We start from the raw sequence: 14,451 nt of genomic DNA on the forward strand, positions 1-14,451 counted from the left end.
CACGTAATGCAGCTTCATTAGAATCAATTAGCATTTGGAGTTCTGTAATTGGGGTAACTCTGCATATTGAGGTGTTTGCTGTTTGACCAAGCAGTGAGAAAACGGACCTTCGGCCTGGCATGGACGGTGTTGCTGGGGGCAGGGATGGGATTGTGCGTGGCATCTGTTCGTGTTTCCAGGCACAAACTGTGCAGGGTGGGTTTTGTCGTGGCTGGCGCTTCCAGGAACGGTCCTCGCCCGCACCGACGCGTGGTTGGTACTGCGGAGACTCTGCTCTCTCTCTAAACCTGACCCCAGCAGTGGGACTGCAGGGTGGGACCTCGGGGCTGATCCCACCCCAGGCCTGGGCAGAGGAGGAAGAGGCGACTGTCCCTTTGCTGTGTTGTCACCCACCCTCTTCCCCTCCCGTTTAACTCTCTCCTCCACCTGCCCTGTCCTGTCACAAACTGGCCAAGCGCCCTTGCGTGCCAGGACTGTGTCTGCAATGCCCGGCAGAGCTTTCCAAAGGAGACCCTTCTCCCGATTGCCGGTGTCACTGCGACGCCCACGCTGCCAGCAGGTGAGGGTGGTGACCCCCTCTCTGAGGCATGACTCCCCCTACCCCTCATAGGTGTCAGATGCAGATTCAGGATCACATGGATCATCTCCCAGGGCAGGATTGGTCATCAAAGATGATTACCCCATGCTCTGACGCAGCAAGTCAAACCTGATGTGAAGATTCCTCCTTGGAAGAAGGGATGGTGTGAATTGTGATCGGTGCTGGTAGCCCAGGAGGACACAGGACACAGATGTCAGGGCCTGCATGAAAGAGGAGCAAGACCTGTAACCAAGTAGAAGCTCCTTGCCATCCAGCCAGCTTCAATATCCGTGTCTGTCCCTTATGAAGGGAATCACCATAAATCCTTCAACAAGTCCTTGACTGCAGAGGGATGTGCTCCGTCTCCCTGAGCATCTCCCACCCGTCTCAAGTGCAGCGGGCATGAGTCTATATTTAATCGTTGAAGAGCTGCAGATGGAGAAGAGTTTGCAGCCAGCCAGGGCTCAGCTGGGGTAAGGTTTCTTCTCGAGAAGAAACCTTTCCACCTGTTCCTGGGCTGAGGTTAGGGAAGGACGTGCCCCGTGCGTACGTAACGAAATCACCACGTGGCCTTGCCGGCATCATTGCCCCCGGGCACGTTTTAGCGGCAGGATGATACGAGGCATGGGGCTGTGGTAGGTTTGAATGCTATGAAAGAAAAGTACACCCTATGTTTAATGTGAGGGGTGACATTGTTTCCTAGAATGACTCAGTTTCTTATCGTATCTGATCTGGCTTGTGCTGAATTCAGAGTTTCACATAAACCTGGAGGCAATTGCTTGTTTGAAGGGTTATGATGATGGCTGTCACTCCTCCAGGAGTCCCTGGTGTTGAGTTATAACCGTTCTGATTCAGTAGTACTGCCGTGCACCATCGGAGGGAGACTATAAATTTGGCTGGAAAGGGCAGAGGACATTTTAAAGTTTAATTCTAGCTACTGGTTTGAGCGTAAGGCTTTTGTGGCTCCTGAGGCTCTGCTGCACAAACCCAGAGCACAGATAAATTGTAAGAATAAAGGTAGAGTGAATAGTGAATAATTGCTAAACTGCATATGCTGCCCCAGATAGGTTCTTGTGCAGGCTGCACGGAGAATGAATGTCTTCTGCAGGGGTCTGAGCTTGTATTTCTGATGCAAAGTATCAAATCTCTGAGCCTGGGCCTGTCACGCACACAGATTTGTAAATAATAATAGTAAATATGTGGGTAAATGCCTGTGCAATGCTCCTGGGCAGCGTGCAATAAAGCGCTGTGTCTGCCTGCACCGCCTCATGCTCTGGGCAAGCCGTAGCCGCTGGCAAGGAGCCGGCGCTGGCCCCGGGCAGCAGCGGGTCTCCAGCCCCGGGTGGTCCCTGCCGCAGGGGATTGGGGTCCCTCTGAAGGCCATAACCAGCCTCAGCTCCATCCCAAACCAGGTGAAGTCACACTGGAGCAGCTCAGGGCACCTTTTGCCTTTGTCCATTGGCAAAAAGTCGCAGGCAGAGCCGTAGCTCAGTCCCCAAAGTCATGGTCAGACATTTGATATCCCCTCATGAATCGTCTGATCCCCATAAAATAACAAATTCATAGAATGGTTTGGCTTGGAAGGGACCTTAGATCATCCAGTTCCAATCCCCCTGCTACGGGCAGGGACACCTTCCACCAGACCAGGTTGCTGAAAGCCCCGTCCAACCTGGCTTTCCACTGTGAGGTTTGTTCTCAGCAGTCTCTCCCAGACCCATTTCCATTCACCACAGGCTGGTTTTCATTCGTTTGGGAGCTGTTGGCAGCGTGCTTCAGGAAGACGAGGCAGTGAACCACCACCCAGAGATGACAATGTTCAAGTATTCGGAAGTGCTTTACCAAGGGCACGTAAATAACACGAGCTGGGAAAGTGAAATACCAGGTTAGCAGAGACGTAACTGGTCCCGAGCGTTTCAGCGTTTTGCCCGTGGTCATGCTATAAATGATATCTGGAAGTTGAAGCTCCCTCCCATTATCGCGTGTCCTCTGCACGGCGGGTGCTGCTCAAGCCACGTTAAAACATGGTCAGTAAAAACCTAAAGCACATATATATTGGCTGGGGGGATGGTGGGTGAGGCGTGGCGTTGTCCGTTGGCAAGTGACCACAGAAACTCAGGCTTTGAGGGTGAAATTTGGAACGTGTTTTGGCTCTGAGTGGGGCAGAGGTTTGCCCTGGGTCAGCCCAAAGCCTGGGACCAGGTCAACCAAGCTCGGTGTCATCCCCAGCCCCCCGCCAGCAAAACGTCACTGTCAACACTGATACGGGAACTGTCTCCTGCCCCCTGGTCAGGGGGTTTGGGGTGATCTTTTTAAAATGGTTTAAAACAGTTGGCATGGTTTAGAAACCCACCAGCTGTTCTTTAACCCTTCTTGATGCAAACCAAGACGTTACGCATCAGACTCGCCCATACTTTTCCCTGCGGGATTGCTCTGGACGCACCAGTGTGGGAGGTCAGTACCCTGCCCCAGGCTGAAATTTTCTCCTCTTAATTTCTGACACAAGCAATGGCCACTCCATGTTCCCCCTTTGTTCCTACATGTTTTAATGTTTTCTTTTCCCTGTAGTAAGGCACGTGGATGATGACAGAGGTTGTTTCCTACTGCATAGGGAGGATCCAGTGTAGCCGCTCTCAGACTTCCTTGAAAATGGAAACTAAAAAAAATGAAATTACTTAGTTCTTTTTTGGGGCCAAATCAGTGGCCTCCAGATCCTGCTGAAACAGGAGACACAGCTCCGCTTGCTCCTTCCACGTCAGAGGTGATGCCCGCGCCAGAGCCCCTGCCGCTTCGTACGAGGGCTTCGCAGCTCCCTGTGTCAAGCGACTTGGGCAAATACTTCAAAAGTCAGATGTCCTTCCCCTGTTTAAGCAACAAGCTTAATCTGATCTACGTGTATCTGTAACAGTTTGGAAGTGTGGTGGGGTGGGTTTTTTTCCCCGAGATGATCCCTGGTGTTTTTCCCACAGGGTGTCTCTCTACGATTGCTCCCGTTCCTCCGTGGTTGTTATCGTTGAGCTCCCGTCATCTGACCCGTCATAATCCCCGTATCGCGTTCCACCGCGTTGCTGGGCGTGCTTGGTGTATGCTACTGTTGGTCAATTTTAGACTGCCCCATGGAGCCGGCGAGGTTCGTACAAGCGACGCGAGGTTGTGTTACACAGGCGCATTCTCCGACTCGTTCCAGTTAGTGCCTCGGCACTTGGAAATGCTGTGGACTGGTAATAAAGAGAAATAAATGCGGGGTTTTAGAAGAAAAAATATGGGAGCCAACATCACAGAAATTACTCTCAAGCACTCGGCACCAGCACGTGTCCCATCAATTACCTTAAAAATAGAACACGTTCTAGGCACGTGAAGCGTGGTTTGATGGCCTGCTTCGTGTCAAGCGGCGACGCGGGGCTCGGCCTCTCTTCATACGAGCTAAAAACTTGTCAACCCTTTTGCTTTCCGGAGAGCTAGGTTGGAAGTTTTGAAGAAAATGCACAAAAGAAAAAGACCGATGAAGTGAAACCATCCTGCGTGAGAGCCTGCTGGGTTTCACACAGGAGCTCATCCACACGCGAGTCCCTGCCGTAGGAACAGCACGCGGTGAGTACGAATTGTTCCTTACCAAGGGCAGACCTTTTCTGCTACCGGTTTGCTCCTGAAGCGCTTTTATTGAACACTTGTTAGGTATCTACTTAGCAGGAATTTTGAGCTGCCACCCCTAGGGATGGCTTTGTGCTGCAGGTACCTCTTGTCTTCTGCTCGTGCTTTGAGCGTCGCCGCTGGCACAGCTCGCTGCTCTTCGGTAACAGAGCACCTCGTGCAGCAGCTTATTAGTCCAGGGATTCCTGAGCAAGCGTCAAAGCGGCATGAAAATAGCAAGTGTGAGCGATGGAGGTGGCTTTCCTGTCTTAAGGAAGGTTGAGGAATGAGTGATTATTTTGGAAAGCTCCAAGGGGGACGCCTGCAAATGTTATTGGGAAGAAGGTGGGAGTTTTGCCTTGGAAGAGACTTCTAGATTTGGCCGTGAGCGCGTCCCCAGCCTGGAGGGTGTCGTCTGTTGCCCTAATGTGCCGTTTCCAGGCACCAAAACACTAAGCAGCGTGTTAGAAAAGGAAGTGAATCCTGTACTCGAGGTTAATTTATGGAGGAGACCTAAAGTAGGCAAAATGTGATACCCGTCTTGGAAATCTGTGGGATTAGCACCAGTGTCACCAGGAGAGGTGTCACCAGGCGGCCCTTCGCTCTGCATCTGATGGAGGAGGCATCACTCCCAGAAGTGTAGTGTTTCCTGATCACGGCATGGACAAGTGATATATTTCTACTTAGAAGAAAACTTGCTTTTCAAATACCCGATAGTGTTCTCGGTATCCCTGTTTTCCTTCTCGAGAGGACTTCATGAGTTTGACCCTACTTAACTTTGCAGAACTGATAAACCATGGCCCAAGATGGCCTGGCTGGAGACCATGGAAATATAAGAACCTGGCCAGGGGCTTTATTTACAGTCAAGAAATTAGCAAGCGATAAGTAACCACCGAATAGACAACTTCTGTGACCCAAACAGCATCGTTTGGGAGAATAACATACCAGCTACCGAAGAGCACTGATTTATTTGATAACATCAGGAAACCATTTATGGACTCTATTATGGGCAGCAATCGCTGGGGATGAAGACTGCTAGACTAGATAGATTGATGTGTGGGTCTGCTGTTGTGCTTGCTACTGCATAATATAAAATAAGGGTGTCCCCTGAAATACCAAAGGGGCAAACGGAGCCGTTACGTTCTTGGCTTGGGTTTTTGTTGTTTTTTCCTGTACCACTTATTTCGTTCTTAAATTTTTGCCCTCTTCCCCGCTGTGCAGCAGCATTAATTAGATGAGGACCTTTGGTTTATGGCTTTGTAATAGAGGTTAACGGGGCTTTGGACACCGTGTTTCTTGTTACAACACACAGCAAAGAGAAACCATGGTCGTGCAGAGATGATTCTGCTGCTGGCGGACTCCAGCAGAGCTTGGTTGAGACTGGAACGAGACATTCGGCTTAAAGAGTGGCGGGGCTTGGTGTCCCAGCCGCTCGTCTGCGGTTTCTTTCCTAGGAAAGATGCATTTGCAAGGGGAGGGTTTGTTTTGATGTCCACTGCAAAGAACATTTGAAATTCTGAGAGGAAATCTTCTTAATCGAGTGAACAGCCCAAACTGCGGTGAATTGAAATGGGGCTGTAGTGGAAAAATTACCCGCCCACGCTCCTCTGCTTGTACAAAGGAGCCGTGAGCGCGGTGGTGTCGGAGATGCGGCTTTCTGGTTCGCCGTGTAAATTTAGAAGCCTATAAAATATTCTGAACAAAGCAGGAGGTACCTCATAGCTGGAACGGACTCGCAATGAAAAAAGGATTTCAGGCAATCTTCTGTAGTTGCATCTATTCTATGAATATTAAGGAAATAAATCTTTGTAGTTATTTATTAGCTCTGTTTAAAAAAATAAAATAAATAATAACGTAGGAAAAGGATGAATCTGAGAAGAACTGTCAGCCACGTTCTGTTGGCAGTGCAAATGACATCCGCAACAGAGACAGGCCAGTCCAGGACCGGGGCCTTCGTGTTGCCCGGGGGCACACTGGGTGGGAGCAGGGCACGGATGCGCTGCGGGAAATGCTCCCTACGTGGCTGCTCAGGCTGCTTCAACAGGCTGCTGCCCATCCCCATGCGGACCCTCCTCCCCGAGCCCAAGGTGTGTGTGGGACGGACCGTTCTCCTGCCCTCTTCCATCTTGGAGGATTTTACCTTAACCAGGATCTGGTGTTTGGGAGAGCTCATCCGTCACGCGGTGGCTGCACTCCCACCAAACCCACCTGCACTGTTCAGCTGGGCTTCAGACGTGCCTACAGGCAGCGAAAAGCCCGCGGTCCCCAGCCCTGTGGAGATGGCTGAGACTGATGGGTACAGAGACCTTGTGCTGACTCTTCCCGCGGTGCCGGACTTCACCCGCACACCTCGCAGGTACCGCTAAGGTCACACCATCCACACGTGAGGTGCGGCACGGAGCAGCGCAGAACCCCCGGAATCCTTGAGAAAATGGCCGTCCCCCGCCTTCCTCAACGGGCCGCGCACCAGCTGCGCTGACACCTCAGAAGGGTTCGCACAGCTGAGCCGTTGCTGAAAATGGAGCATGGCAGCATCGCCATAAATTCTCTTTATCCAGCCAAGCGCAGCTTAATATAGACTTTGCCACGCAGTCTGTCTCCTGCACTGAGACCGAGAGCTGCCACAGCTCCTCATGACCAAAACATGAAGCTGTCGGTTTAACTGAATGAACTGCTGCTAGTGGGGGGGTGGGGGGGGAAGAAATCCTTTAAAATTTATCCTTCTCTTTAGGCTGAAGAAGCAATAGAGGAAAGGAAGAAGAAAGAACATGTCTGAACTCAGCCAAAACTCCGAAGAAGTGTGTCCCGAGGACATCGACGAAGATGAAATCCTGGCAAACCTGTCCCCCGAGGAGCTGAAGGAGCTGCAGTGTGAGATGGAAGTCATGGCCCCGGACCCCGAAGTCCCAACCGGGATGATACAGAGGGATCAGACGGAGAAACCCCCCACGGGGAGCTTCGACCACAGGTCCCTGGTTGACTACCTGTACTGGCAGAAGGCATCCAGACGCATGCTCGAGGACGAGAGAGTTCCCGTCACCCTCTTGCCCTCTGAGGTAACAAGCAAAAAATCACAAATATTTATTATGCATCTGCTGTGGGATCTGTTTTATAGCTTTAATACCTTAACCTGCCTCTGCTTCCATCCCTTACGTAAGGTATGGTACAAACAAATTTAAGTTAATCCTAAAAGCCTCAGCAATGTCAGGATCCGGCTTGGACTGACATCAGAGTTAGTAATTTTTAAATTACTTTAGTAATTTTTTAATTACTTTTCCTGAAAGTTTACTTAAGCTTTTTAATACAAGAAAATCCTAATTCTATTTCAGTGAAGCAAATCACTGAGAAATTGTCATAAAATCCGTTTGGGGGATGTAACTCAAATTTGTTTTAAGGAACAACACCTGATCACTTTTCCATAAAAGGCTACATTAACCATGTGTATTTAATATCATACTGGACAAAACCCCAAAACATTTTATTTTAACAATGTGAAACGTTCAGTAGCGATGAAGCATGCAAACTCCATGAACTAGTCCAAGCCCTTCCAATACTTAAATTTATTCTGCTACCACTGTGACTTTGAAATAAAGTTAAGGTCATACTTGAATGAGGGCCACACTTAAAAATAGGCTAATAGAAAACAAAATTGTCCTGATGAAACACATCCATACCTGAACCCAGCTGAATTTGAGGTAACTGATTTTTTTTTTTTTTTTTTTTTTAAACGCTAGTGGTTTTGCTAATGCACAACAGCACAGTACATCTCGGACTTGGCAGGGCAGGTTGCATGGGCTGCCTCTGGAAAGGGGGTGAAATTTGTGGGATTTTTTTTCCCCTCCAGCAACACTTTTACCCTCAAAGAAACAATCATTTTTAAAGCTTCTGAGGTTAAATCTGGAATTTGAGTGTGGAGCTGCCTGCTGCGTTCACAGTCACGCTAAACCCATCCGCTCCCACAGCCCCGAGGGCAGCAGTAGCTTTGTGACCATTTTCTCCAACTTTCGGTGAAGCACAAGCCATGACAGTGCCCTGCCTGACCTAATGCAAATCTTTTGGGAAAATATCTTGCTCTTTATTCGCATTTCGTAGTGTTGGAGGATCCACCACAGAAAGATGCTTGGAAAAAAAAAAAAACCTCAGCTTGGAGAGTCTCTGGAGATGGTGGAAGTTTGCAACTTATTTTATTTTGATGCTAGAAGCCTGACTGCCTTGCAGCAGCTGCGTGCAGAGTCCAGTTTCCTATCTCTGGACTGAAAATAAAGCTGAGCTAATATTTCGCTTTGTCTTCAGCAACGTGCTTCCCCAGCTGCGATGCTCTGGCAGGTACCAGAGCAGGCAGCCTTCTTGTCTCACGTGCTGGGTGCCTCCGCTGCTGTTGCCTGGTACCCTCTTCGCTCCCCCCTGGGCCGAGCAAACAGCCAAAGGTTAACACTGATTTCCAGCGGTTTGGTGCGTAGGAAACAAACTTTCTTTCTTGTCAATGAAAGAATAAAATAGACAAAAAATATCCAGAAACAGACTTTGGACCAGAGACCGTTAACTCCTGGAAGGGTTCAAGGACCCCCTTAACATAGCATTAAATAAGTACAGGGTTTAATCGTCAGTGTGCATAATAGGCAAAGATGAGAAACGGGTTAGCAGCCACTTTAAGAGCAATTGTTCTTTTGGGGCTACAAGGATGGTGAGGGGACTGGAGCATCTCTCCTAGGAGGAAAGGCTGAGGGAGCTGGGCTTGTTCAGCCTGGAGAAGAGAAGGCTGAGAGGGGACCTTAGAAATGCCTCTAAATATCTCAAGGGTGGGTGTCAGGAGGACGGGTCCAGACTCCTTCCAGTGGTGCCCAGTGACAGGACAAGGGGCAATGGGCACAAACTGAAGCAGAGGAATTTCTGTCTGAACATGAGGAAGAACTTCTTCCCTCTGAGGGTGATGGAGCCCTGGCCCAGGCTGCCCAGGGAGGTTGTGGAGTCTCCCTCTCCGGAGATATTCAAGACCCGCCTGGACAAGGTCCTGTGCAGCCTGCTCTGGGTGACCCTGCTTGGGCAGGGGGTTGGGCTGGATGACCCACAGATGTCCCTTCCAACCCCGACCATTCTGTGATTCTGTTCCTGTGTTCCCAAGCAAGTCAGCACAGCCCTGACTTACGGGCAGTGAAACTTTCAAGGATTATTCTATAATGTGTGGGCATAGAGGTATCTAAATCCAGCCGCTACATGTTTGTTTTATCAGAAAGTTAATGTAACAGAGCTGTGTTCAATTATTTCAGCTGTGAGGTTTTGTCTTCCTCAGAGAAGCGCTGCGGAGGAGGCAGAAGGAAAGGCCGGCGGCAGCGGCGAGGCGGTCGGCGGGAGGGTGCCAGGAGCAGAGGGGAAAGAGAGATGTTATAAAAACGAGCACTTGTCCAACTCGGGAACGTGGGCTGAGGAGACAAACAAAGATGGAAGCGATAAAGAGAGTGAGGAGGAGGAGGAAGAAGCAGAGGAGGAAGATGATGATGACGACGAAGAAGAGGAGGAAGAGGATGAAGAGGAAGATGAGACTGAATTGGAAACACAGGAGACTTACACCAATGAGAACCAGCACAGCGATCAGATGAGTAAGAAACCAGGCACAGAATCAGGAGAAATCACAGAAAAGCCAAATGAAAATGAAAAGAAAATATCAAAATTAAACATCCCAAAAAAGTTGGCACTGGATACCAGCTTCATGAAGCTGAGCGCCAGGCCTTCAGGAAATCAAACCAATTTAGAAGAGAGTTTGGAGAAAGTCCGGAAAAACAACCCGGACGTGAAAGAGCTCAACCTGAACAACATTGAAAACGTCCCCAAAGAAATGCTGATAGACTTTGTCAACGCCATGAAAAAGAACAAGAACGTCAAAACGTTCAGCTTGGCCAACGTGGGGGCCGACGACAACGTGGCGTTTGCGCTGGCCAACATGCTGCGGGAGAACAGGAGCATCACCACGCTGAACATCGATTCTAATTGCATCTCTGGCAAAGGGATCGTTGCTATCATGAGATGCCTGCAGTACAACGAGGTGCTGACGGAGCTCCGCTTTCACAACCAGCGGAGCATGCTGGGCCACCAGGCAGAGATGGAGATCGCCCGGCTGCTGAAAGCCAATGCCACCCTCCTTAAAATGGGGTACCACTTCGAGCTGCCGGGGCCCAGGATGGTGGTGACCAACCTCCTCAGCAGAAACCTGGACAAGCAGAGGCAAAAGAGGCAAGAGGGGCAGAGGCAGCAGCAAATGAAGGAGCAGAGGGAGTTGATAGCGATGCTGGAAAACGGACTTGGGTTGCCTCCGGGGATGTGGGAGATGCTGGGGGGACCGCTGCCCCAGCCGAGGATGCACGAACCCCCGCAAGCCCCGAAACCGCCCGTCCCCGCAGCTCTGTCTCTGAGCAAAAGGCAGGAGAGCGCCAGGCAGCCGGCGCCCGAGCCGCCACGCAGAGAGAAGCCCGTCAACTTCAGAGTGGTGAAGCTGAAGAAGACTCAGCGCAAACCCGCTGTGCCAGAGTACGTGGAACCCGCCGAGAAAACCAACCTCAAAGACGTCATCAAAACGCTTAAACCGGTTCCCAGGAGGAGGCCGCCTCCCCTTGTCGAGATAACCCCGAGAGATCAGCTGCTGAACGACATTCGCCAGAGTAACGTCGCTTATCTGAAACCGGTAAGGGCTGAGCGACGGCGGGGAGGGAAGCGGGCTCGTCCGCGCGCTCCCGAGGCTGCAGCCGCCTGCATCCCTGTCTGCATCCGAGCAGGGGAAGGAAGGGAGGCTCACTCGGGAGGGAAACAAAAACCACAGAAAGTCATCGCTAGCGTGTTAGTAACAGTGCGTTAGTTACGATAGGCAAACGCTACTATAAGGTGTTTGCTTCCGCAGAGCAACAGGTATTATTTTTCACAGTAGTCTGTCCTCAGTCCCCCACGGAAACCGTGTTTTTCTCTCTGGCAGCCCCGTCACCGTCACTTGGCCCATTTGTTATAGTGCAAATTGAACCACTGGCAGCAAAATAACCCACCAAGGTCACTCCAGAACCTGCCCAGAGGCAGGAACTGGGTTTCCAGTAACGCGCTGCCCGCGCTCGCCTGCCTCCGTCGGCCCCCGCGGTGGGTGCCCGGGCCCCGGGCTGGCCGCGGCAGGTAGCTGTGCTCCTTCAGCGCCCGGCCAAGGCTGCGCGGAGCGAGACGGGTCTGCGGTGCAGCCGCGGTCCGGGACTGCCTTTGGTGGGTCTGATTTAAATGAAATTAAAAGTTTTAGTGCGAGAGGGAAGTCCTAAACTGCGCTAACTGCCTTCTGGTAATGCATTTACTTGGGTGACAAATTCAGGGGCTGCTTCTCAAAATATTGGCCAACAGATTGAACCTTTTGCTTTCCTGAAACGATACATTTCTTTGCATTGTGCCATTATTCAGGAAATACTGAAAGCTGACTGATCTGTCTGTAGCTAGTGATGTTGGTGCATCTGTTTGTGTTGCTAGGGCTAAAGGAAGAGAACAGAAAATCCTCTGCAATTAAAAATGGTCAAGTAGTATTTTGTAATTCATATTTTGTTGAATATTGACATTTCAATATAGTGGGCCGCATTTTGCTTTCATTTTAAGCTACACAGAAATAATTATTCCCTCAGTCATTCCAGAGAGAATAGTTTGTCCCAAAATTTTGGCAGGGGCAGGTCCTGTGGCAACCCTGGTCCAGGTTTAACGTGAACGTTCTGCCCTCTAACCAAGCTTTGGGGCTGTGGTTTCTGCTGGCCAGTCTGACTTGGCTGCAGCCAGGGCCTCTCCTCAGGGCATTTCTGGCCTTTCTAGATCTCCGTCCAGGTTTTGCAACAAGACTTGATCTCGTAAAGGTCATGGTTTATCGGCAGACAGCAAGATGGTGCTTGTGACCGCAGGCTGGTCCATCGCTGCTGCCTCCCCTGCTCTCGGGAAGAGGGATGACGGCGGTGCCCTCACTCAGCACAGCAATGATTAATAAAGGTGCCCAGGAGCAACAGCAAAACCCAGGCATTCCCCCCCAAATCCTCCAGAGCGTTTTATAAAGGAGGGCTATGGGGCTTGGGGCAGAGGGATCCATTCACAGCCCCTCTGAAATGGGCCAGATAACAACTGCTATCGCAGCCCGTGGGAACGTGAAGCAATGGACACGGGTTGGGAGCTTGGGGTTGTTTTATGTCTGGTGTCTTTTTGGTTTAGGGTTTTTTTTTTGTCCTCTGTTGTCGGGCCATGTGGCTTGTATTTGGGGCATTAGGGTATTATTCTCACCCGCCCGCATGATCTTGGTTAACTTTGTATTTGCCTTGATGTCCTCAGCTTCATCTCTAAAATGGGGATTTACCGCTTGAGCTGAGCTGGGTGTTGGTTTGCTCCACGCCGGGACTTACTGCTTGCAAATTGATTTACTGGGTGTTAAGCATCACAAACAGCAAGTAGGGAATTACAAACAAAAGAAATTCCCAACCAGAGCTCCTTAGAGCTCCCAGCTGTTGTATTTTTGATCTTTTTACAGCTTCTGAAGTTTTGTATTAAACTAGCCTGGTTTGGGAAATAAGACTGAGACTTTTCCTCCTCCTAATACTTACTGTTGTTGCCCAGGTGCCATTGCCAAAGCAGCTGGAGTGAGAGACCAGAGTGACCCAAAGAAAACAACTTGGAATAAAGACTATTCAAGTTTTGCTTACAACTGTTTCAGCAGATGTTTTCTGCAGAACCCAGGTGGTACATACGACTCTTTGGGAACAAAGCTTGCCATACACACTTCTGTAAGTGTGGTGAAAAAGGCTGGCATGGGAAAAGTCAGTGCGAAGCGTTTCCATCAGGTATCAAAGAATCCCGGTGCCATCTGTCTGCCAAGTGGATTTGAGGCTCCAGTTTGTTGTGGGAGTATTTTCTGAGAGGCATCAATAACCTTGTCTTTCTAGTTTGTCAGCAAACTATTTTGCTTCCACGTTGTCCTGCTGCTGCCAGATTCTGCAGGAACATGCTGTGCTGTATCTTATCTTTCTTTTCACACACGTGCTCCTTTATTATTCACTTGTCCATGAGGAATGTACTTGGTTTCCATGTATACAGCTTCATTTTTTAGTCTAAGGAAACAGAAATGAAATAAAGCTCTCTCCGTAAGATGTGTGCAGCGCTTCCATAGCTAGCAGGATGCTCACAGGACAGAACGGCCACTCTGGTGTATTGAACACCTCGGCTTGGTGGTTTGAGAACATAGTCTGGTTGGTATCATACCAGACCAGCATAGAAATAATGCCATGCTCTGCTTTCGGAGCCGTAATCTTCGTTCCCTGCAACTCACCTCTGTCCAGGATGTAATCCTTAATTACAGCCACCCTGGAGGGCACTGAAATGCTGCTTCAGGTCTCTCTCTGCGCTACTCTTAACTGGCAGGAGGACGAGCCTTTGCCAGGGGCTTAAGAAGCTCATTATTCCTCCTAGGAGGAGGCTGTGAATAGCATGTGACCCCCCTGGCAGGGCTGGATATGATGGGGTTAAACCTGCACATAAACAACTTAGTTTGTCCTTAATATTTTTGTGAAATATTTTTCTTCTCCCCTTTTTTAATCAGATAAGATTTTTTTTGCAAAGCAGCTACAGGTAAGTCCCATTCTTGTGGAACATGCTCCCAAGAGACCAGCTGGTTTTGGTTTGTTTGTGTGTGTGGGTGTTGTGCTTGTTGTTTTTTTTAAAGAAAGCCAGTTGAAGCTATAAGGCATAGGGAAAGAACAAGGCCTTTGCCTTTGCCAACACACGGCTCCCCTGCTCTCCTGGGGCTGATGGACTTGCTCAAAAGGCACAGCTTTGCCGCTGTGGGAAGGATTTCCTTCAGGTGAGTCTTTCCTTGCTCCTGCCTGTAACTCTTCGCAGCCTTCCCCTGGCAGCTAAATCCCAGTCCCACCCCGCTCCCCCTTCCCCAATTTATTGTAACAGCCCTTCAGTACCGGCAGTGTCCAGGACCTCTTTGGGCCCAAGGCAGTCTCCACTACCATCTGTTGAAGTTTTCATTTATCCTTGTCCTTTCTGTATCTATTGCCTGGTCTCTTTCCAATCTCCATCTTCCAAACTTGTAAAGCTCCTTCTTGGCTCGGCTCCTCTCCGCAACTGTAATCCCGCAGACGTGGGAAACCTCACGTATTGCCCAAGACATAGCAAGTCGTTTTTAAGTATCACGTCAGGGGGAGCGGGAGAGCCACTTCTGCATTGCAGACACACGAAAAATGTAGTACCATTTT

At 49.9% G+C, this 14,451-nt stretch overlaps 1 protein-coding gene across 1 annotated transcript; it reads left to right on the forward strand.

Moving 5' to 3' along the window:
* The first annotated feature begins 6,876 nt into the window (after positions 1-6,876).
* LMOD3 (leiomodin 3) lies at positions 6,877-13,336 on the forward strand. Its single transcript, XM_009936643.2, has 3 exons — positions 6,877-7,260; positions 9,495-10,880; positions 12,809-13,336. The coding sequence occupies exons 1-3, from the start codon at positions 6,973-6,975 to the stop codon at positions 12,833-12,835; spliced, it is 1,701 nt and encodes a 566-aa protein (XP_009934945.2). The 5' UTR covers positions 6,877-6,972; the 3' UTR covers positions 12,836-13,336.
* The last annotated feature ends 1,115 nt before the right edge of the window (positions 13,337-14,451 follow it).

The sequence above is a fragment of the Opisthocomus hoazin genome, chromosome 11 (genome assembly GCF_030867145.1).
Source record: "Opisthocomus hoazin isolate bOpiHoa1 chromosome 11, bOpiHoa1.hap1, whole genome shotgun sequence".
In the NCBI taxonomy this organism is placed as follows: domain Eukaryota; kingdom Metazoa; phylum Chordata; class Aves; order Opisthocomiformes; family Opisthocomidae; genus Opisthocomus; species Opisthocomus hoazin.